This window comes from Melozone crissalis, unplaced genomic scaffold (genome assembly GCF_028551555.1).
Source record: "Melozone crissalis strain CALT ecotype California unplaced genomic scaffold, PUWL_Pcris_2 ptg000068l_1, whole genome shotgun sequence".
In the NCBI taxonomy this organism is placed as follows: domain Eukaryota; kingdom Metazoa; phylum Chordata; class Aves; order Passeriformes; family Passerellidae; genus Melozone; species Melozone crissalis.
This window is the reverse complement of record NW_026535846.1, coordinates 7,515,499-7,535,144: the sequence shown is the minus strand read 5'-3', so window position 1 is coordinate 7,535,144 and position 19,646 is coordinate 7,515,499. Positions and strand designations below refer to the sequence as shown.

Genomic DNA, 19,646 nt, shown 5'->3' with positions numbered 1-19,646 from the left:
CCCCTCGGCGGACGGACCAATAGCAGCGGCGCTCGCGGGCCCTCCCAGCCAATCGGCGCGGCCTCCCGCGAGGCGAGCGGTGCGGCGCGGCGGAAGGGCCGTGCCGCCCACGGGAGCGGCAGCGCCGGGGTTCCGCCCGGGTTCCGCCCGGCGGCCGATGCCCGGGGCGGAGCGGCGGGGGATGGCAGGGCCGGGCCTGGACGGGACGGCCCGGCCCGATCCGATCCGGCTTAACCCCACTCGGCTCGGCCCCGGGCCCGGCCTCCGGGGCCTGCGGGGAGGCGGCGGGTCCGGGGGGCGGGGGACGGCTTAGCGCGGCGCACGCGGCGCGGCGGTCACGGCGCGGGTGCAGGTAGGTCATGGCGGGCCCGGCCCGGCCCCCGCCCGCCGCCGCCTCACGGCCAGGGCCGCCCGCCCGCCCGGCCCCGGCCCGGGGAACGCGGTGGCTGTGGCGATGTGCTGCGCCCTCCTCCCGCCCGGCCGCCCCGCCGTGGCCGCTCCGGCCCCACGCCTGCGCCACACCCCCCTCCCCTCCGGCCCTCGCTGCCCGGCTTGGCCGCTCTGCCCCCGCTCCCGCTCCCCGGCCCGGCTCTTGCGTCCCTTCCCTCGCCCCTCTGCGTGGCTCCCCCCGCATTATGTCCATCTCTTTGTCTTCCTGTTTTTTTAGATCCCACCAAAGCTCGGCCTGCCCTCCCCACGCTGCTGGACAGCCCGGCTGGTCGGTGAGCATCTGCTACCCCTCCGTAGGTCGGGCAGAGCGGAGCGTGGAGTCAGAGGGGCTTGCTCCAGGCAGAGTAGAGTCAAACCCCCAAGAAGAAGCTTTAGAGTGTCTCCACATGCCCTTAAGTCACCAGATCCCCGAGCTGTTGCCAGAGCCGGGCTGGGTTTGTCAGGAAGGCTCAGCACGCTCGTAGCCCTGAGGCGTGCAGGCGGCTCTGAAGCCCCAGGGGAAGGCCAGGCTGGCCAGCCGTGCTTTGGGGTGTAACTGTGGCAGCACAGCACTGCTGAGCCTCAGCACTGCTTCTCCTTGCTGCCTAAATGGCAGCTGAACTCCCTGCTGCTTTTTAGATCAAAAGGTGATAAAGGGTGCAGTTTATTCAGCACACTGACCTCCAGCTCTGGGGTGGTCCAGGCAGCATCTGGAGCAATTTCTGTCACTGTTTCCATAAAATATTTTAATGTACCCAACTTAAAACCAAATAAATTGTCGTCACTACAAGCTGCATTCCTCCTCCTGGCCATTTTGACATTTATCCATATATTATGGCTCAGAAATCCATCCAGGTCCCAGAACAGCATTAAACTTCTAAGGTTGATGCTAAGATGGACAGAACATCTGCCAGTGTTATTCCTGTCTGTGAGGACTGGGGTTGGAATCTCCCCAAAGCAGCACTTTGAGCAGCTCAGCCTTCTACAGCAGTGTTGATGGGAATGTTAAAGTCTCAAAGGATGATGCTGCAATCCTGCACATTTAAGCTGTTGGGGTTTTTCTTGGTTGTGATGGGGTTTTTGATAGATTATGAAGCAAGCAGTGTAAGAACTCGGGTTTAAAACATGTTTAAAATATAAGTAAGCTCTCTTCTCCTTCCACCCATGTCTTCCTTCAAGCTTTGTTTTTGCTTTCTAATCAAACCTGCAGCAATGAGACACTGTGTGTGTTTTCAGGTGCACTGTCTGGGTGTGTGCTTGTGGAATCTCCAGTTTCTTTGGTGTGTTTGGGTGTTGCAGACACCTGTCCCACTTTGAACCCTATTCCTGTCCCATCCCAAACCCCATTCCTGTCCCACCTTGAACCCCATTCCTGTCTCACCCCAGTCCCATTCCTGTCCCACCCCAATCCCCATTCATGTCCCACCCCAATCCCATTCCTGTCCCACCTTGAACTCCATTCCTATCCCACCCCAATCCCCATTCCTGTCCCACCCTGATCCCCATTCCTGTCCCACCCTGATCCCCATTCCTGTCCCACCCCAGTCCCATTCCTGTCCCACCCCAATCCCCATTCCTGTCCCACCCCAGACCCAGCTGACGGTTTTGCCTGACCTCAGGGTTTTCCATGTGGCACCACCTGGGCACCTCCACAGGCCAGACTGAGCCTTTGAGCTTTGCAGTTCTGGGGGAGCTTGTGGCACAGGGTGACAGCACACACGAACCTCTGCCCATTCTGCACAGTGTCCTCTGCATGAGACCTTGTTCTGTTGTCCTGGCTCTGTCACTGCTGCCATCTCCACTGCCCATGGACACAAATGTGCATGCTGTGCTTTGGTCCTGCTCCCTGTGGTTCAGCCAGCCTGAACCAGGGCAGTGTTTGGAGAGGAGACCTTCCAGGAGAGCTTACCTACAGTAGGAAACACAGTTCATTTACTGAGACTCATTTATCTATTACTGGAGCCAGTCTTGAGCTTTCTGGTTCTGGAGATGATGACCTGTAAAAATTCCAGCTTTGAATGGAATGAAAACATTCCAAGTTCTTGGGCATTTCTGATCATGATGGAACTTTTTGCAGTTTACTGCAGAGTATCCTGGCCGAATTCCACCTGGGGTGATTATGTTCAGTGGCAATTGCTGCATTTCACTGTTGGGCAGAGTTCCACACAGGGGTTTAAATTTGTAATGTGGCATAGGGTAAAGCAGAAAGGAAAAGAGTTACAGAAATGTCCTTTTAAGCCTAATTCCTGAAGGCCTTGTGAGGCTTGTCAGGCTGCAGTCACATTCCTCCAAATGCCAGTGATCCAGCTGGTGGGGCATTCCTTGGAATGCCTGTCCCTCATCACAGGATGGCAGCCAGAACAGTGCTGCTTTGTGTGGGGCACATACACATCCCCACACACCAAGCAAGGCAACAAACAGAATGGGTGAAAAACAGAAGTAATAAAAGAACACTCAAAGTTTTCTTTGTGATGGTGCTGTTCAGGCTGACCCGTGGTTGGTGTTTTGTTCTCAAAAAGGCTGAGTGCTCCTCTGGCTCAAAAAGATAGAGAAACACTGATCTAAGATATGGAAGGCATCATGGAAGAGTATTTTCTGTTATATATGCAGCCCAATGTATAACAAGTTTTTTTTTTTCTCTCCCTGACCTTCCCTCCTTTATTTTGTACCCAGATTTTCTTGCTCCTGTTTGAAATATGCCTTATAACCTTACAAGTTTTCAGAAGACCACTGTGTTTCACTGGGATAAAGAATATTGCATCTGCTTCATAGCAGGAGGATGTTGTATGTGTTACAGCTTAACTTTGTTCTACTTTACACCTAGATAAAGGATGAAGACTGTCTGTACCATTTTGATTACCTCTTCTAGGGTTCAAAGAGAATCATTTCCCCTGGCCTCCATTTGCTCATGGCTCAGCTTGATCTAACTGGCACACAGATAAACGTGCTGTTACACAAAAGTTACAGTAGCAGGAACCACCTCAGTGCCCCAAGCTCCTCTGCCCGTGTCGGTGGCACTCTGTGACCAGCCAAAAGCCGAGTGACGCAGTCCTGAGCGCTGCTCCCGAGGAGTTTGGGTGTGAATGGACAGTGCTGCCACCCCGAGAGATGAGACAAAGGACCCTGCGCCCCGACAGCTCAGCGAGCTCCAAAGATGAGAGTCCTGCACAGCGAGCCCTGTGCTCTGTCTCCAGAGTGATCTCCGTTCCTGCTGAGCTCACCTCACTGCTGCTCACCAGTTTTGCGTTTGGGATTTAGACACCTCTTTTTCCCCCCATTTTACACAAAGACTGTTAATAGGACTGTTAGTGGAATGAGCAAAGCCAATACTCCCAGGGTTTAACTCGGTACCAATAGCACCTTTAGCCCCAGAATGCCTTACCGACGCCACCCGGCCCGCGTGTCCCGCTGTACGACTTGGCCTGATGTTTCCGCTGGCTTAGGCGCCACCTCAGCCTCCCGAGCTGACTTTTAGGGACATTTCCGCACGTGTAGCATCTCCTCCAAGAGTCAGACACCACCTGGCTGCCGGCTGCGGGAGCTCTCCCCGTGGATGTGCTCGGAGCTCCGGAGGCCGCGAGTGCAGCCCGCGGGCCGATGCCGTCCGGCTGAGCTGCGGCCGCGCCCGAGGGATGGCGCAGGGAGGGGAGGCAGGCGCTCCTCCCGTGCGCCTCTGGGTGCGCCGCGTGGGGGTTTACTGCGATGAGCACCGCAAAACCTGGCTCGTGGCTGCGGAAGAGGCAAGTGTGCGCTTTGAGCTTCCCCCTGGTTGTAGCGTTGCTGTTTCAGGTGCCTCTGCCAGTAACTGCCTGCTCTGTTTGTTACTCTCCCCCAGGAGGAAGGTATGCTGAGGGCTCGGATCCAAAGAGTTCAGGTTCCCCTGGGTGAGGCGCTGCGACCCAGCCAGCTCCCCCCATCCCGGCTGCCTCACATGTGGCAGCTGTCCCAGGGTGAGCAGTACAGGGATAGTAACTCTCGCGTTTGGGAGATAGAGCACCATCTCATGGTAAGGATGGTGGCGACAATAGAACATAGTCATTCCTGTTTGTGAAGTCATTTGAGATCCTTGAGGGACGGCAAAGGACTGTTACTTTGTTGAAGTCCATTAGCTCATCCACGGTAACTGTAGACGTATTGAACTTTTCCTTGTCACTTACAGCTTGATGGTGTTGAAGAACTGCTGCTTAAACTCGTGCCTGGGGATTAATCTGGTATGTGCAGACATTACCCCTGCTTTGTACTGTGCACTGTTTACTCCCAGTCTTTCTTCAGTATGAATTTTTGTCTTTCAGGAGCAGTGGCTCTAGGAAGATGCCATTGTCTGTTTTGTACAATAAAAGGTTCTCTCTCCACTGAAATGCAGCCACCTTTGAGGTGGAAGCAGTTAAACCACACACAGCAGCACCACACAAGAGTTTAGGACAGGCAGTGGAGCATTGTGACCTAGTGAAGCATCAGGGGGAGTTCTGGGTAGGCAGAATGTGATTGCCCCAGATGGAATTCGGCCAGGATGCTGCAAGCAATGCCCTGGTGACCCTGCAAACTGCTGGGGGCTGTGGCTTGTCAGAAAGTGGACAGGCAGCAGCTCCCAGCTCTGAGCAGAGCCTCAGAGGGTTCAGTCTCACCTCCACTTTCAGTGACACTGGTGCTTTCCTTAGAGGTCTCCCATCCAACTACTGGTACCACCAGCTTTTGCTTGGCTTTTGATCTTACACTGACACAGTTACAGGTGTCTCAGCTGCAGAAAAATCAACTCAGGTGTCTGAAATCCTTTTCTAATAGATTTGAACAAGATGGAGGTGTCCTTCAATCTGGTTGAGGGGTTTTTTGGACAGAGGGAGAGGATTTCCAAGAGACTTCCTCCTGAAACAAAATGAAAAGAGCCCTTCTTGTTGGCTTTATGGCATATACACAACTGAGTTGTTTGGGTGATTGTTTTTTAAAATGCCTTCTCCAGCTGTGGTTCCATGACTTGCCACCAAATCTTTGGTTGTGTAAAGCTCACAGAGGTGGATTTCACATAAATACATGTCTCAGTATAAGGTCTAGAGATAGAAAACTCTTAAAATTTAGTCAGCCCTGTTAATTTGAATATTTTCTGGATCCTTTGTAAATCCAAGTGGAAAAGGACACATTTTAACTAGAGAAAAGAAGAAGGCTTTTAAACTTAGTTACATTAAACTTCCTTTATTCATTGTCCCCATCATCATCTTTTAGCCAGACAGAGTTCTTGTGTATGTTGGCAGGCACCTGGAAGCAGCTGTAGATGTTTTCTGAATGGTGACAGTGGGGGAAATGGGGAGCTCCTGAAAGATGTGGCTGTAGGACATTGTCTTTCCCACCCCTGAGAAGAACCCTGATCTACAGTAACATTTTCTATCATTTTAGTTCCTGAACATGTCCCGGAAGGATCCCTGCCAGAAACAAGCCTGTGAAATACAGAAATGCTTGCAAGGTACCAAATGTCATTTTGTCTTTGGTGTCCTGATTTTTGGTGGAACTTAATTCTTTTAAATTAACCTTGTCTTTCACCTTGAGAAGGAACAAAGCACATTAGCATTGCCTGGCTGCAAAATGAACAAAATTATAATGTCTGATGTTAATAGAATTGGTTTGTGCTTAATTGTAAATAATGAGACCTCATTAGTATAAAGCAGATCATTAGTAACAGTAATGTGCTTGTAGAGTTCTCCATGCTGGCAGTGAGATCCCAGGTGTATTTTTGGGACTCAGCTGTGGGCAGGGAGAGCTAGACATTTATAATAAGCTCTCTTACAGTGTGGTTAGTGAGGGAGTAGGTGGATGGTATGAGAAGACTGCAGAGCTGCTCCAGGGGTGTTTCAAGAGCTCTGTCAGGAACGGGTTAGGTGATCTGTCCTTGAGGTGTGACAATGCCTTCATGTCCCCAGCAATTGTCTAGAGACTACCTTTAATGTCCTCATGGTTTGGAGCATTCTCCCACAAAGAACTGCCTTCTCTCCCTATATTACTGCACTTAAAAGCTGATGGTTGACCCTGTTTTGGTCCCATCTGTGGCAATGTTATTTTTATAACATTTGTGGAAGTTATTCCAAGTGGTTTTCCTGTGTAGGTTTGTGTACAGTGTTGATCTGAATGGTTAAGAGTTGGCAGAGAAGCTCTTTGCTGCATGTCGAGTCCCTGTCACTGCTGCTGTTCCTGTTTTGGGCTGTGGAGCTGTCTGATGGGCACAGATGAAGCAGCTGTTGACAGAGAGCAAAGCAATTTTCCCCTGTAAAAATCAAAGTACAGAGCCTTAACTGAGGAATGCACAGTTACTGTATCCAATGTGTGAGGTGGAGGGTGGGAGCTGCACCTTTGGGAGATGCTGACTTCTCAAAAGTCATTGTTCCAAACATCTTGCTGCTCCTCTGGGAGACTGAATGCCTGCTATAAATCTCTTTTGTGTTTTGCTATCTGTGTGTGACTTTCAGCAATGCATCCTTGACAGATGATGGTGTGCCTGTATGTAGCTACAGTTTTAGAAACAAAGCTGCAGATGCAGAGGGACAGTTAGGAGAGCCTTGGAGCACTCATCAACTGCAGGTTATGGCAGACAGAGATCAGCTCTCCTCTCCAAGGGTCTGCTGCGCCTCCTGGGCTGCCAGCTTGCAGAAATCACCACAACCCTTTTCTCAGGGGTGATCTCTGTGTTTGTATTACAGCTCACTCACCAACCCAGTCAGGGAATTCATAGCCCAGTGATCACAGCAGCGTGGTTTGCTCATTAACCAGAAGGTGTTCACTGCTGCTTTCGGGGCTCTCCACAGGTGCTGTGTGTCTCACATTATGCTGGTGTTGCTTCTTTTAATCTTTTAAAAGTCAGAGTGCAGCTGTGTAGTGCTTGCAGCGCTCATCCAGGGCACAGCAGGGGGCTGTGGATGTTTCTGGGCAGGTGGTTCTTAACTCAAACCAGCCTGAGTCTCTTCCTGCAGGACTCCTCTCTGAGTCACAGAGAGCCACAGCCTTAGACAGCAGTGAGCAAGAAAATGATGGAATGCTTGTAAGCAGCTGCAGAGCTGGGCAGGGTGTGCTCCCTCAGGGAACAAAGCCTGTTCCTCTCTGCAGACCTGGTGTCTCCTCCTTTTCCAGCGAACAACTACGTGGAGTCCAAGTGTGAAGCTGCGCTCCAGGAGATGCGGAAATGCTGCGCTCGCTTCGCCAAGGGCAGGTCCGTCTGTTGTTCAGGGTTTGAGAGAGAAGAAATGGAGAGAGAAAAGGCTAAGTTGACTTCAAAAGGAATTTCCCCACCACCTCAGTAACACAAAGCGTGGACTCACTTGAAGAGCTCGTGTGTGTTTTTTCAAGCCTTCTTTAGACTTTCAGAAAAGCCAGATTGCTCCTGGAACACACCGTTCAGCACACCAAAAAGCATTACACAGTACCAACATATGGCCTGGTTAACAAACTTTATTTTCTGTACGAAAACATAATCTATGTTGCCTCTGCATCACACCTGTGAAATGTCAACTTGATGTTTTTAGGATGCTTACCTTACTCTAATCCATCCTTGCTCTAAAAATGGAGAATTGGAACAGAGTTATTCTGGCTTCTGGAGCGAGAGGTACAGGAAATGAGCTCAGGAGAGTGAGTTTAAACATGAAACAAACCCATCTTGATACAACAAAGGTAGTGCTGCCACCGTGCAGTAGTTCCAGACAACATTTGCCTGTCCAGTGGTTCAAGCTCAAGAATGGGCATCAGGTCTGATGATTGTTCCTAAGTCTTGTATAGATCATGAGTGACTGCAAGTCACTTTGCCTAAGTGCCTCACTTTTCCACTGGACAGAGTTGTTTATTTTATATTTGAATTGCCTACACGCTGCTATTTGCATGATAAAGATAAAGATGTTACAGGAATATAATTTCAGGGATTGCTACAGGGATAGGATATTTTTTTAAAAAAGCAATATTCATTTGAAAGATTTGACTGTTGATACAAAATTTATAAATTTATGTCTAATTAAACACCTTTAAGCAATATGCTTTGAATCCAAGTCTAGTTGAAACTGCTGATACCCAAAGGCCTGTCACAGAGCCCTGGGCTAGATCCAAGAACTGACTTAGGTGCTGCTTACTGAACAAGCAGTTGTAGGCAGTTATTTTCCACACAACATTCCAGACTCACTCCCAAGCCGGCTGTGTCTGGGCCCCAGGAGAGATGGCTTTCCAGAAGCTCTCAGCCATGCAGCAGAATTTCCTGTGACCTGTAGGAAGAGCTCATAGACAGGTTCCTGCACCACCCTTCAGAGCTGCCTGTCTGCTGTCCCCTGTAGCAGGAGTCCAGGCACCCAAATATCAGGCTCCCAACCCACTAGCCCTAACTCTGTATTAGATCTAGCCGTAAAGGACTTTTGTGCTGTGATCAAGTACAACTTACTTATGAAATAGAGCTTCTATAAACCACTGAGGTCTAGGCACAATAGTTGTGTGTACTGAAGCCTAGAAGAGCAAACCATCTGTATTCACTGCTCTGAAATACCATGGTACAAAATAAACGACTGGAACAAATTGTGGTCTCTGCTTGTTTGTGGAGCTGCAGGCCGGGTGCCTTGGCTGCCATTCACAGCCCAGAGCCATGGGAGATCATGTTTCAATAGAAGCTGCTTGATATTTTTGTAACTGGGGCTGGAGATCAGAATAATTTAGGGCTTGTCTTCCCCTCCCACTGCTGTCCCCTCCAAGAAAAAACCTTTAAGACAAAACAGGGGGTTTAGTGTCCCTGAAAAGTAGGGAAAAGTGATGATAATAAAAATGATAAAGGTGTTGTGAACCACCTCAAACACTGACAAGTAGCTATTTTTTCTCTTTTGCCCTATCTGAGCAGGAACAGTGGAAAGAAAATCACTAATAGATAAATAGATAAAATATATTTATTTAGATATATCTAGATAGACAGATAAAATATATATCTTTAGGCTTCTCTTGCACCTATGAAAAAGAAATAGGCTTGTCTCAATGCCCATTTGAAGTTGGGTGGAACAAGTTTGCTCAGCAGAGGCAACCCAGGCTGGCTACAGACTCATACAGACTCACCTCCTGCCCTAGCAGCATCCCATACTCTTGGGAATATGTGTGATTGGTGCCAGGATGATCATGGAGAGGGATTTAATAAGGTAGCCCAGGTTACCTGCATGGATGAGGGGAGGCTGGAACCCCCATAAACTCATTTATGTTGGAAAAGACCTTTAAGATGGAGTCCAACCATTCCCCCAGCACTGCCAAGTGGAGCACTAAGCCATGTCCCCAGGTGCTACCTGCCACACTCCTGCTGCTGTGGGTGCTCCCCTCAGTCAGTGAGGCAGGAATGTGCTGGTTCCCAGGAAGCCAACAGACCTCACACAGAGAAGCATTTAGAGCAAAACTGTTTAATAAAATATCACTTCAACAAGCATTTACATACAATATATAAAACCACTTTAAAAGCCTGATGTGTTTGAAATCTCAGAGTGTAACAGATATCAGAAGTTGTTGAAACAACACTAAAAGGAGCAGGACTGGGGAGGGGAAGGGACACCTCATCTTGACACCTGCAGCAATGAAAATGCATCCCCACAGAGACTGATCCAGCATCAAAGCTTCCAGTGTTGCCCCACAGCATCAAACAGTGCCAGCCACGAGCCCAACACCAGCACAGCAGAAAGATTTCCCACATCCTGATGTGCTTGTCCATTCCCTGCCTACATTCACATCAAACCCAGCATAAATCTGTTGATTGTTTCCCCTTTCAGCAGCATTTTAGCTCCTCTTGGGGCCATTTCTCCCTGTAGCAAACTGGGACTTGAGCAGAACTCACCCCACCTAGGGCTGAGCAGAAGTAGTGACTTATTGAGCCAGAAAAACACCCCTAAGGTCTGTTAATGATTTGCTTTGAGCTCTGTCATTGGAGACAGCTTTGTGGAGATCAGTGCATCTCAGAAGTTGTGTTCTGCAGCCCACCCAGCCAAAGAGCAGCAATGCTGTTGTCCTACAGGAACAAGAGATCCCTTGCAAGACCAATGTATCCATTTATGCATGTTCACATCTGCAGATCCTACAGAAAAACAAACCAAGTCCCAAAAACCCCACCACTGTCTCTATTTCCACTGCTAAACACCAATTTATTGAAGACCTATTTGAGGCATCCTGCAGTCCAGGATGGCCTTTAAGAAGGCCATTGTTAAAGGATGTGAGCCCAGCTACTCCTTCATTCTCCTTGGCCATGTATGGCAGGACAGGAGCAAAGACAAAGACAGCAACTTCTATCTCATGATTGCCTGCAGCCTCTTTTCAGATCCTGAAGGTGAGGAAAACCTCAGCTAAATCAATGTGTTGCTATATGGACACTTCAATCAGCAGAGCTGAAACAAAATTACCAACTGCAAGTGCTCATTCCAACCCCTCTAGTGGAAGAACCCAGCATTTCAGCTCTCAGGGCAGGATCCCCTTCCCAGCCACACTGAGAGCAGCAGATCACAAAGCCTTTGCACACACTGGAAATGGGGTGCAGATGCTGAGCCAGGTGCTGCAAACCACCCACCCATGATTGCCATTGCTCCCTACCATGTTTCCCGTGGAAAGATGAGCTGACTTTCACACAAAATACCACATTCTGGGCAAGAACTCCTTCCTATACCTGCTGGAGGACATCACCACGTTGTCAGACAAGTCTCTGTGCTTGCAGAATGCCCTGGGGGATGTTTGTCTGTACTGCACACAATGCACTGAGTCAGACTGAGCTCTGCACCTGGGGAGCCTCATCTCCTGCAGGAGAAGGGCTGCAGCTGATGGAGTTAAGCAAAGAGCCTTTCTTGTGGAAATGGCAAACACAAAGAAGGAAGGAACATAACTGAGGCAGAAATATGAAATGAACTGCTCTCACAAGAGCATGGTCTGGTTTTCACTAAAGTTTTGTCATTTCAGTTGCTTGCAGAGACCAGGGAGAAGGAATTTGTGCCCTTCAGAGGCAAGTAAAGGACTGCACTCCAGATTTCACATCATCCTCCTTTCTCCAGTACAGCTGGCAACAGGGACCTGGACCAGTACAGTGTACCCTGAGCAGGGATGCATTTCCTGTCTACAATCCTGTCCCACATGATTACAGCTCAAGGAGCATCACCAATGCCAAAGTGACCAGAGAAGGCTGTGGCACACATGGAAAGCCCAGTCAGAGGCCCAGAGTGATTTACACTAAGTGGCACAGCTGAAATGCCCCCATGTGACACAGCCAGACTGGGCCTGCTGGAAGCAGGAGAGAGCCTCAAGGGCTGAGCAGTCAGGTGGTTCTGCAGAACAGAACTTGGTGACTTTCAGAACACATGATGAGAAAAGGGCTTGGAGAGTCAGCCTCAGTGCTGTTTCCATCAGCAGTGCCAGTGCTGCAATTCCAGTATGGGGAAGGACACCAGCAGAGACAAAGCCAAATGGCCACCTATGTGCAGTGAAACAGCAGGGGGAGGGCAGGAAAATCCATATTCCCCTGTCCTGGACACAGCTCAGGCAGCTTTGACACTTCTGCATCCACCCCAGGATTGTCAACCACATTTTGGATTGCACAGATCACCTCTGTGCAGAGGGAAGCAGAGGTGGTCCAGTTACCAGGGCAGGAATACTGACAGCTAAATTGTGGTGCAGAGCTGACACAATATACTGGCAGACAAAGGTACATATAACAGTCCTGAGCACCTGCAAGAAGCACATTTAAGAGGTTTCTCTGCCACTACATTTTTATGAAGTTGAAACTCATTAGAAAATTTGAGTCTGGGGATATTTGGTGGGAAATCATGATACACTGGGAGTTGTGAGCTTCCAGACCAAGCCCAGCACACTAACAGCCCAGACAGAAGAAAAAGGTGGAAATCAGAAGCAGCATTGTAAGAAATAAGGGCTGGAACCTGTGAGCAGATGGGACTGAGTCTGTTGGCAACATCCTTTGACTTCTAAGTGAGAGATAACAGCAGTAGAGGAGGGGAGGGGAAGTTGGGCATGGGAGTGCAGCTTCTAGGATGCCATTCCAAACAAGAATCCTCCAGCAAACCCTCCAGTCAGGATAGCATTCTTCTTCAGAAATATGACCACCTAAGCAGGGGTGAGAAGAGACAACAGTGTTCAACAACATCAGGCCACTCACTGCCCCTCCTGCTAAGAAGAAATCCCTCAGACTGTTTGTTCTTGAGGCAAGTGATGCTCACAGAGATGACACTGCTCACATTTGGGAAAACTTCCTACCTAAGGAGCTCCCCTCCCTACCTGCACCAGCACACAGCCAGATCTTCACCCTCCCCAGCCACGAGCAGCCAGCTCCTGCAGGAGAATGCTGTGGGAAATGATGTCTTCCTAAACTCTAGGCAGGCAACACCCACAACTTTTGCCATCTCTCCCATTTTGCTGTCATGCAAGAATTCCCTCCTTGTATTGGCACAACTGAACATCTGTAACAGTTCAAGAGGCAATCCTGTTTTCTGCTGTCCCTCCAGCACATGGCCTGGGAGAGCTCTCACCTCATCCACTCTGCTTTTCACTTCTGGAGGCATTTTGTCACCACTGGTGTGAAATTTCAGCTGCTGCTTGGCTTTGTTCATGTCCCGCTGTATTAGGTTCCAGTCCACCTTGATGTATCCTGTGTGGTTTGCAATCTAGAGTTTTGGGGATTAGAAAAAAGTTCCTGAAGTCCTGCATGACCACAGCTAAACAGACCCCTTGCTAAACAGGCCACCTTCCCTGGCCACAGCCACCTCCCCCTCACTGGGGGGCACACTGCCTTAAAAACTGGACAGAACACCATCCTGGAGCTGTGCCAAGTGTTCTGCAATATTTGTCTCCCACAGTAACCCCCAGCTGCTGGGCACACACAGCAGCCTAGCCTGCTTCTGCCTCTGTTCCTTAAAGTGAAGCTGGTATCACCTCCCCCTCACCACTGCCATGGATATTGTTGGGACTCCCTGCAGCTCTCCTGCTGCTGTGGGTGCACACAGCTATTAATAGCCCATTCCTCTCCAACTGTTTTATCTGCTCAGGGTGATTCAGCTGTGGAACTCCCTCTGCCCAGAGCAAGCTCTTGACTTTGAGCAGAACAAGCAGAACCAGGAGAGTGAGGGAGAATGAGTCACATACAAGACCTGAGGAGCAAACAGGTGAGATCTGAACAGAGCTGCTCTACCTGCTCCAGGATGCACCAGGTGCATGAACACATCCCAGCAGCTTCCCTCAGTGCCAGGGCTCTGGGAAACCAGCAGAAGTGGCAGAGGACAGAGAGAGATCTCCTTTCTCTCCTCCTCCCCAGTGCTTTACAGTGAGCCCCATCTGTGCTGGCTGGTCTCCTTGGGAAGCCAGGTTGGCAGGAAGCATGGCACAGATATGGGTAAATCCTTCCTGACATGCAGGGCTGTTCCTCCAGGGACACTGTGTCCACAGCCAGACAGCTGAAGCTGTCTCGTGCTCCACTCAGGCCCTCCTGAGCCTTTGCCTGGCCTTTGGCAGCAGATCCCCAGTGGATGTGCCCTGGCAGTGCTGCACTGGTGTTTGCACACTGACCCTGCTTTGCTGCTGCATCCACGTGCCCTGGAGAGCACACACCTCTGGCATTCACAGCCAACAAAGCCCCAACAGGCAGTGGCTCCTAGAGAGACCTTTGTGCCCAGCAGCACAGCTCTCAGAAAGCCTGGGCTGCTGTTCATACCCACCTGAAGAAGGAAAAAGCCTCCTCCCACTGCTGTCGCTGCCAGCTTTCCAACCTTCTGGAAGAGGAATCCAGTACACCTACAAATCAAGCAGCATTCGGTCAGGAGAATGAAACACCACACACACACCACTCCCTGTGCTTCCCACAGGCCAGGCTGCCTTTGGGAAGTTACCCAGGACTGGAGACAGCCTGACCAACTGCAGAAGAAACCCATGTGCAACCAGAGAGAAGGATTTGCACCCAGACAAAATTGATGCTTTATAGCTTTTCACTCTGTGCTGGCACATTCCAGCCTTTTTCTGTTTGGTTCTTATGTCTTCAACCTCATCCTTGTCCCAAAAGAGTAACCAGAAACCTGTGATTTCCCCAAAATCAACAAGTGATTTTATGTTTTGGTGTCATTTTTTTTTTTAACTGGCATCATCTCTGAGAAGAAATGAGGGAGCACATGTGCTGCTCCATGACAGAGCATGGGGAGCAAATCACAACCCCCTTTCTTACTTATTTGTAAAGTAAGCAGCAAACAACTACTTACTTTACCTTTTTGTTTCTCAGGAGAGAAAAAGGATGGAACAAGCACACAGCAGTGATCTAAGGCTGGTCTACAAAATGGGTACCTGCTTTCAGCATGAAAAACATTCCTGCAGCCAGCACCACCCCAGTGCTCAGTCATGCAGCCACGGGCTGGTGTGCTGTGCCCCCCAAACCACACTTCCCTTGGAACAAGGTTTCCTTATGAGCACTGCAAACAACACAGCAGCCTGCCTTTGCCCATTTCTGAATTCACTCAGTGAAGATACAAGAGAAGGGTGGCCAGGCCACACCTCTGTGACAAGACAAAGCTCTGTCACACAATGTTAAATAATTACCCTGTTGCCAGGTGAACATGAGGGTCATGGTAAGAGGCAAAGCAGTTACACAATTACACAAAATTTTCAACTCAAACGATGCTGTAGGAATGAAGTTACAAATAGAGCCATGCTCAGTCCCAGCTACAAGTGACAGGAAACCCTGGGAACTGAGAGCCCAGGAGGTTTTTATTGCAGATGCCTGAAGCACATCCACCTCCAGTGGAGAAGGCATCCTTGTTTCAAGGGGTTCATATCTGCCTGTTCTAATTCAACAGCACCACTTTTTACCAGAAGTTAAAAATAATTCCAGACTGGTGCAATTTTCTTCCCTTAGAGACAATCTCAGTTCTTCAAGTTACAGACAGCACTTAGGACGTCCCAGAGCTGAGCAGACCATGCCAGGGGACAGCAGGCTGAGCACCCGCCTGCTGAATGCCTGCCACTCGATCTGCCAGCGCCTGTCAGTGTGACCCGGGGACGCAGCCAGCGCAGCAAGGGCAGCCCCGGCCCCGCTTACCATCCCGTGACCCCTCCGATCACCAGCTGCGTGGCCACATTGTACTTCTCAGCGCTCGACCCCGAGCTGGGGGCGAACATCTTGCGCCACCATGGCCGGTTCTTGGTGTACTCCGCCAGGTCCAGCACGTTGAATGTGTCGTCCTTGGCACCTGCAGGCACCTGCAGAGGCTCAGCGCCGGGACCGCGGCACCACAGCCCCCTGCCGCTGCCCGGTGCGCGCCCAGGGGCACAGCAGCCCTGCCCCGACACAGCTCAGGGGAACGGCACTCCCCGGCCTCCGGGAACCCCCACGTCCCTCAGCCCCGGCACTCCCCAGGGCCTCCGGGACCCCGCGCCCGGCACCGCTCACTCCCTCGGGGCCGCCCCTCGCAGAGCGGCCGGGGCTGGGGGCCCGTGCCCGGAGCCGCCCCCTCGGTCCCTCAAGCGGGGCCAGGCCCCGGCAGCCGCCGCCCCGCGCGATGCAAAGGGAGCGACACCGCGCCCTGCAGCGGGGAGGCCGAGCCGGGGGAGCCGGGACCCGCTGCAGGGGGAGAGGGGTGGAGGGACCCGCGCCCCGAGCCCCGAGCCATCCCCGGCCAGCCCAGCCCGGCCCGGCCCGGCCCACCTCCGCCCGGCACCGCCATGACGCCGCTGCGCTCCGCGCAGGCGCGAGCACGGCGCGCGTCACCGGGAGCGGGCGGCAGCGGGGCCGCGGGAGAGGGACCGGGAGAGAGGGACCGGGACAGGGGTGGGGACGGGCAGGTCGGGAGAGAGGGGCGGGAAGGGAGAAGGAGGGGCCCGAGGGGAAAGGGGCGCAAGGGGAGGAACGGGAGCGCGCATGGGGGCAGCGGGGCCGTGACCGTGCCCTCGGCTGTGCCCCGGCGGTGCTCTCGGCTGTGTACCGGCGATGTCCCAGCGGCGCCCTCGGCTGTGCCCCGGCTGTGTCCCGGTGATGCCCCGGTGTGCCCTCGGCCGTGCCCCGGCAGTGCTCTCGGTGCTCCTCCCTGCAAGGTGCCCGGTGCTGCAGCAGCATCGCGGCCCCGGAGCGGCTCCTAGGCTGTGCCCCGGCGGTGCCCCGGTGATGCCCCCGGCTGTGCCCTCAGCTGTGCCCTCAGCTGTGCCCCGGCTGTGCCCTCAGCTGTGCCCTCGGTGGTCACCTCTGCAAAGCGCCCGGTGCTGCAGGAGCAGCATCACCGCCCCGGAGCGCCTCCTCGGCTATGTCCCGGTGATGCTCTCAGTTGTGCCCACGGCTGTGCCCCGCCGTGCCCCTAGCTGTGCCCTCGGTGCTCCTCCCTGCAAGGTGCCCGGTGCTGCAGCAGCATCCCGGCCCCGGAGCGGCTCCTCTGGGCCCCTCGGCCCCGGTGTCCCCGGGGTCGCTGCTGCTCCCGCTCGAGCGGCTCGGCTGTGCGGTGGCTGCGCTGCTCCAGCGGCAGCCGGGGCGGCACAAAGCGTTCCTAAAGCCCACGGTGGTTTGCTCCCTCTGAGATGGGACTCTTGCTTGGCTGGGGCTGTCACAGCGCGTTTTGCCATCCACTGGAGGGACCCCAGGCCCCCCGGCACGGTGGGCACTGCGCACGGGCACACGAGCTCAGGTGTGCTGGAGCAGCTCGGGGCTCTGGCTGCAGCGCAGTCAGCCAGCACACCCCGGCTGCTGGGCCTCTGCCCCGGAGCTGATTTGGGCAGCTTGGACATGCTGCCTGGCAGGAACACATCTTAGTGTTTCCCCTAAAATAATGACACCTCTGATTTCTGAGCCATTAATCACTTGAACTCCTGTGGAACAAATGCCACCTAATTCCCAGCTGGGGAAGCTGCCCAGGGTGTAGCAAAGATGGAAATCCCGAGACACAAGAAGCAAAAAAAAGAAAAAATCATGGAGAGATTGTGACAGAGGAGACTTGACCCTCATTTGGGGTTAATGGAAAGCAGTGTGTGAGTGGGAGCAGGAGCGCAGGCGGCATGGGACGGGTAGGGGAACAAACAAACGCTCTTCTAGGAACTAAACACTTCTAGGAACTAACAGCAGCGCTCATGTGCCCTGCTGAGGACATCCTGTTAGTAAACAGCCCAGCACCTCGTTGCCACTTGCACGTAGGTCGGAGGATTTGGGAACTGCTTTTGGGAACTGCAGGAATGTCCCACGTGTTTCCAGGAAGGTCCCACGTGTTTCCTGCACTGCCCCGATGAGGGGGAACTGGCTGGAGCAGTGTGTGCATTCTGACCAGTGACACGACAGCACTTCCCTGGGAACAGGAGGAAAAGATGTGTCTGGGGAAGGGATGGTAGAGGCAAGTTGGCCTCTAGAAATCCAATCTGAACAGCAGTGTCAGGTGGTGCTGGGGTCTCCTGCATGTCTGGTACGTGACAGGCTTCCATCCTTGTCCAGCACGTGTCCCTGGTTTTGTCTCCCCTGCCCTGAGCAAAGGGATGCCCTCATGCCCTGGGGCCAGGCAGGTCTCCTTTGGTACCTCCAGCTGTGGGCTCTGCTGCAGCTGATCCCGGGAGCATCTGATGGCCTGGGCATCTGCAGCATGGCCTCATCTTTCCTAGCACATGTGCATCTTCATCTGGTGCAGGTGCTCAGCTTCCTCCAGCAGGATGCCAAGGTGGAGGTGGATCAGGGCTGGGGGCTCCTGTGTGCTGGGGTCAGGCACAGCCTGGTGTGGTGGGAGCAAGGACAGAAGCCAGCCCCTCAGCAGCCCACAGACACTGCAGCTCCCTGCCAGGTGCCTTCCTGCTGTTCAGCTTTGGAGGCACAGGCATGAAACACCATTCCCCATCTCAAAGGCTTCCTCTCCCTCCTGGCACCACCACAACCCTCCCGCCTCCATGGCCAGGCTGAGCCCACCAGCCCATGGGAGCTTCCAGAGAGTGTTTCTGCTGCCTGACTCATTCAGAGACGCCTCTGATGTGAGGATCAAGTGAGAAAGCAGAAATGCTCCACTGACCCACTTACTGCAGGGAAACCCAGCAGAGGAAAGCAGGCTTAGTTTGGGACCTCCTCCATGGCAGTATTTCCACTCTGATGCTGGGGTAGGTCCATCAGGGATGGATGTTCTGGATATTCAGGGTGTTGGCCTCAGCCCTGCTGCACTGCTGTTCCCTGGGTGCCCCTGTGCCCGTGAGTTTCCCCATCAAGAACTGCACTGGGCTGCAGCCCCTCTTTGCTCCATCCCTGCTGGGTGCAGTAATTTGGAAGTGCTGATATGAGGGGCCCTGCCTGGTCCTCCAGGCAGATCTGTGCCATGTGCAGAGCCATTTTCCTGCTTCTAGGAAGGGTGAGTGCCCTGTGCCTGGCTGCTGCTTCTGAGCTGCTCAGTGTTCCTGAGAAGCTGTCACGAATCACTTGTTCTCTCTCTTTCACACACACACACACACACACACACACACACAAAGGTTCCAGAAGAGATTAGACATGGTTCAAATGATTCTGACTAATTTTTATCTGCTCTAGTTCTGAGAACTTTTATGTTACTGTTCTGAGAACTTCACATTTCAGGGAAACAAACAGCCCTTTCTGCATGCGTGTGGGTCCTTGGCTCTGGCAAAATATGTTCTGGCAGGAGATTCCATCACCTGGAATCGTGGCTTTTCCATCACCTTTGCACAGGAGGACAGTGCCCTTGGGGAGGGCAGGTGGGCTCCAGGCAGGACTGGAATGCCAACTCCTCTCTGCAGCTTTCCCAAAGGCACAGCTGCTGCCTGGCCCAGCCCTGGGTGATGCTGACAGCTTGCACAGGCTCCCACATGGGTGTGCAGAGCCCTTGGAAGCTGCACAGCTGTTAATGGCACCCACTGGCTGGCACCATGCTTGCTCTTGCTGGGGCATGTGGGGTCCAGCTTGGCATGCTGGGCTCCCTCTGCATGTCCAGCTGTCCTTGGCCTGATTTGCTCCACACTGGCTCTCGTGTGTCTACACAAAGCTGCTGCTGTGTGCAGCTAAGGCCAGCATCTGGGCCCCCTCCCCGAGTTACTTTCAATTGTCACACCTGGATCCCCTTTCCCACAGCCTTGAGTATCTTGATAATATTTTCTTTCTGGCCTCCTGGGTTAGACCTCGTCTCTCAGGTTTACTCTTATTTCCCTGGGCCAGGAACCTGGAGCTGCCTCCCAGTAGCTGAAAATTATTAATTCACCATTTGTCAATGTCACAACAATTAATTTCTGACTGTTTCCAGGCTCCTGCCACT

The 19,646-nt window shown here is 52.5% G+C and overlaps 3 protein-coding genes across 7 annotated transcripts; 2 read left to right on the top strand and 1 right to left on the bottom strand.

Moving 5' to 3' along the window:
* The first annotated feature begins 303 nt into the window (after nt 1-303).
* CMC4 (C-X9-C motif containing 4) lies at nt 304-9,142 on the top strand. 2 transcript variants are annotated; one of them, XM_054289511.1, is made up of 4 exons: nt 304-352; nt 668-722; nt 5,818-5,884; nt 7,540-9,142. In XM_054289511.1, the coding sequence occupies exons 3-4, from the start codon at nt 5,827-5,829 to the stop codon at nt 7,707-7,709; spliced, it is 228 nt and encodes a 75-aa protein (XP_054145486.1). In that variant the 5' UTR covers nt 304-352; nt 668-722; nt 5,818-5,826; the 3' UTR covers nt 7,710-9,142. The 2 variants fall into 2 exon arrangements, with proteins under 2 accessions (XP_054145486.1, XP_054145485.1); XM_054289510.1 differs by lacking the exon at nt 304-352 and having other exon boundaries at nt 494-722.
* MTCP1 (mature T cell proliferation 1) lies at nt 321-7,562 on the top strand. 4 transcript variants are annotated; one of them, XM_054289508.1, is made up of 7 exons: nt 321-352; nt 668-722; nt 3,254-4,169; nt 4,265-4,435; nt 4,589-4,640; nt 5,818-5,884; nt 7,540-7,562. In XM_054289508.1, exons 3-5 carry the CDS (start codon nt 4,062-4,064, stop codon nt 4,634-4,636), a joined length of 327 nt encoding a protein of 108 aa, XP_054145483.1. In that variant the 5' UTR covers nt 321-352; nt 668-722; nt 3,254-4,061; the 3' UTR covers nt 4,637-4,640; nt 5,818-5,884; nt 7,540-7,562. The 4 variants fall into 4 exon arrangements, with proteins under 4 accessions (XP_054145483.1, XP_054145484.1, XP_054145481.1 ...); XM_054289509.1 differs by lacking the exon at nt 321-352 and adding an exon at nt 3,103-3,213 and having other exon boundaries at nt 670-722; nt 3,299-4,169; XM_054289506.1 differs by lacking the exon at nt 321-352 and having other exon boundaries at nt 670-722; nt 3,103-4,169.
* Nucleotides 9,143-10,857: 1,715 nt separating the features above from the next.
* FUNDC2 (FUN14 domain containing 2) lies at nt 10,858-16,154 on the bottom strand. The gene is made up of 5 exons (XM_054289505.1): nt 16,082-16,154; nt 15,476-15,626; nt 14,109-14,184; nt 12,927-13,061; nt 10,858-12,504 (listed from the first exon to the last, which is right to left on the bottom strand). The coding sequence occupies exons 1-5, from the start codon at nt 16,098-16,100 to the stop codon at nt 12,427-12,429; spliced, it is 459 nt and encodes a 152-aa protein (XP_054145480.1). The 5' UTR covers nt 16,101-16,154; the 3' UTR covers nt 10,858-12,426.
* Between the last annotated feature and the right edge of the window lie 3,492 nt (nt 16,155-19,646).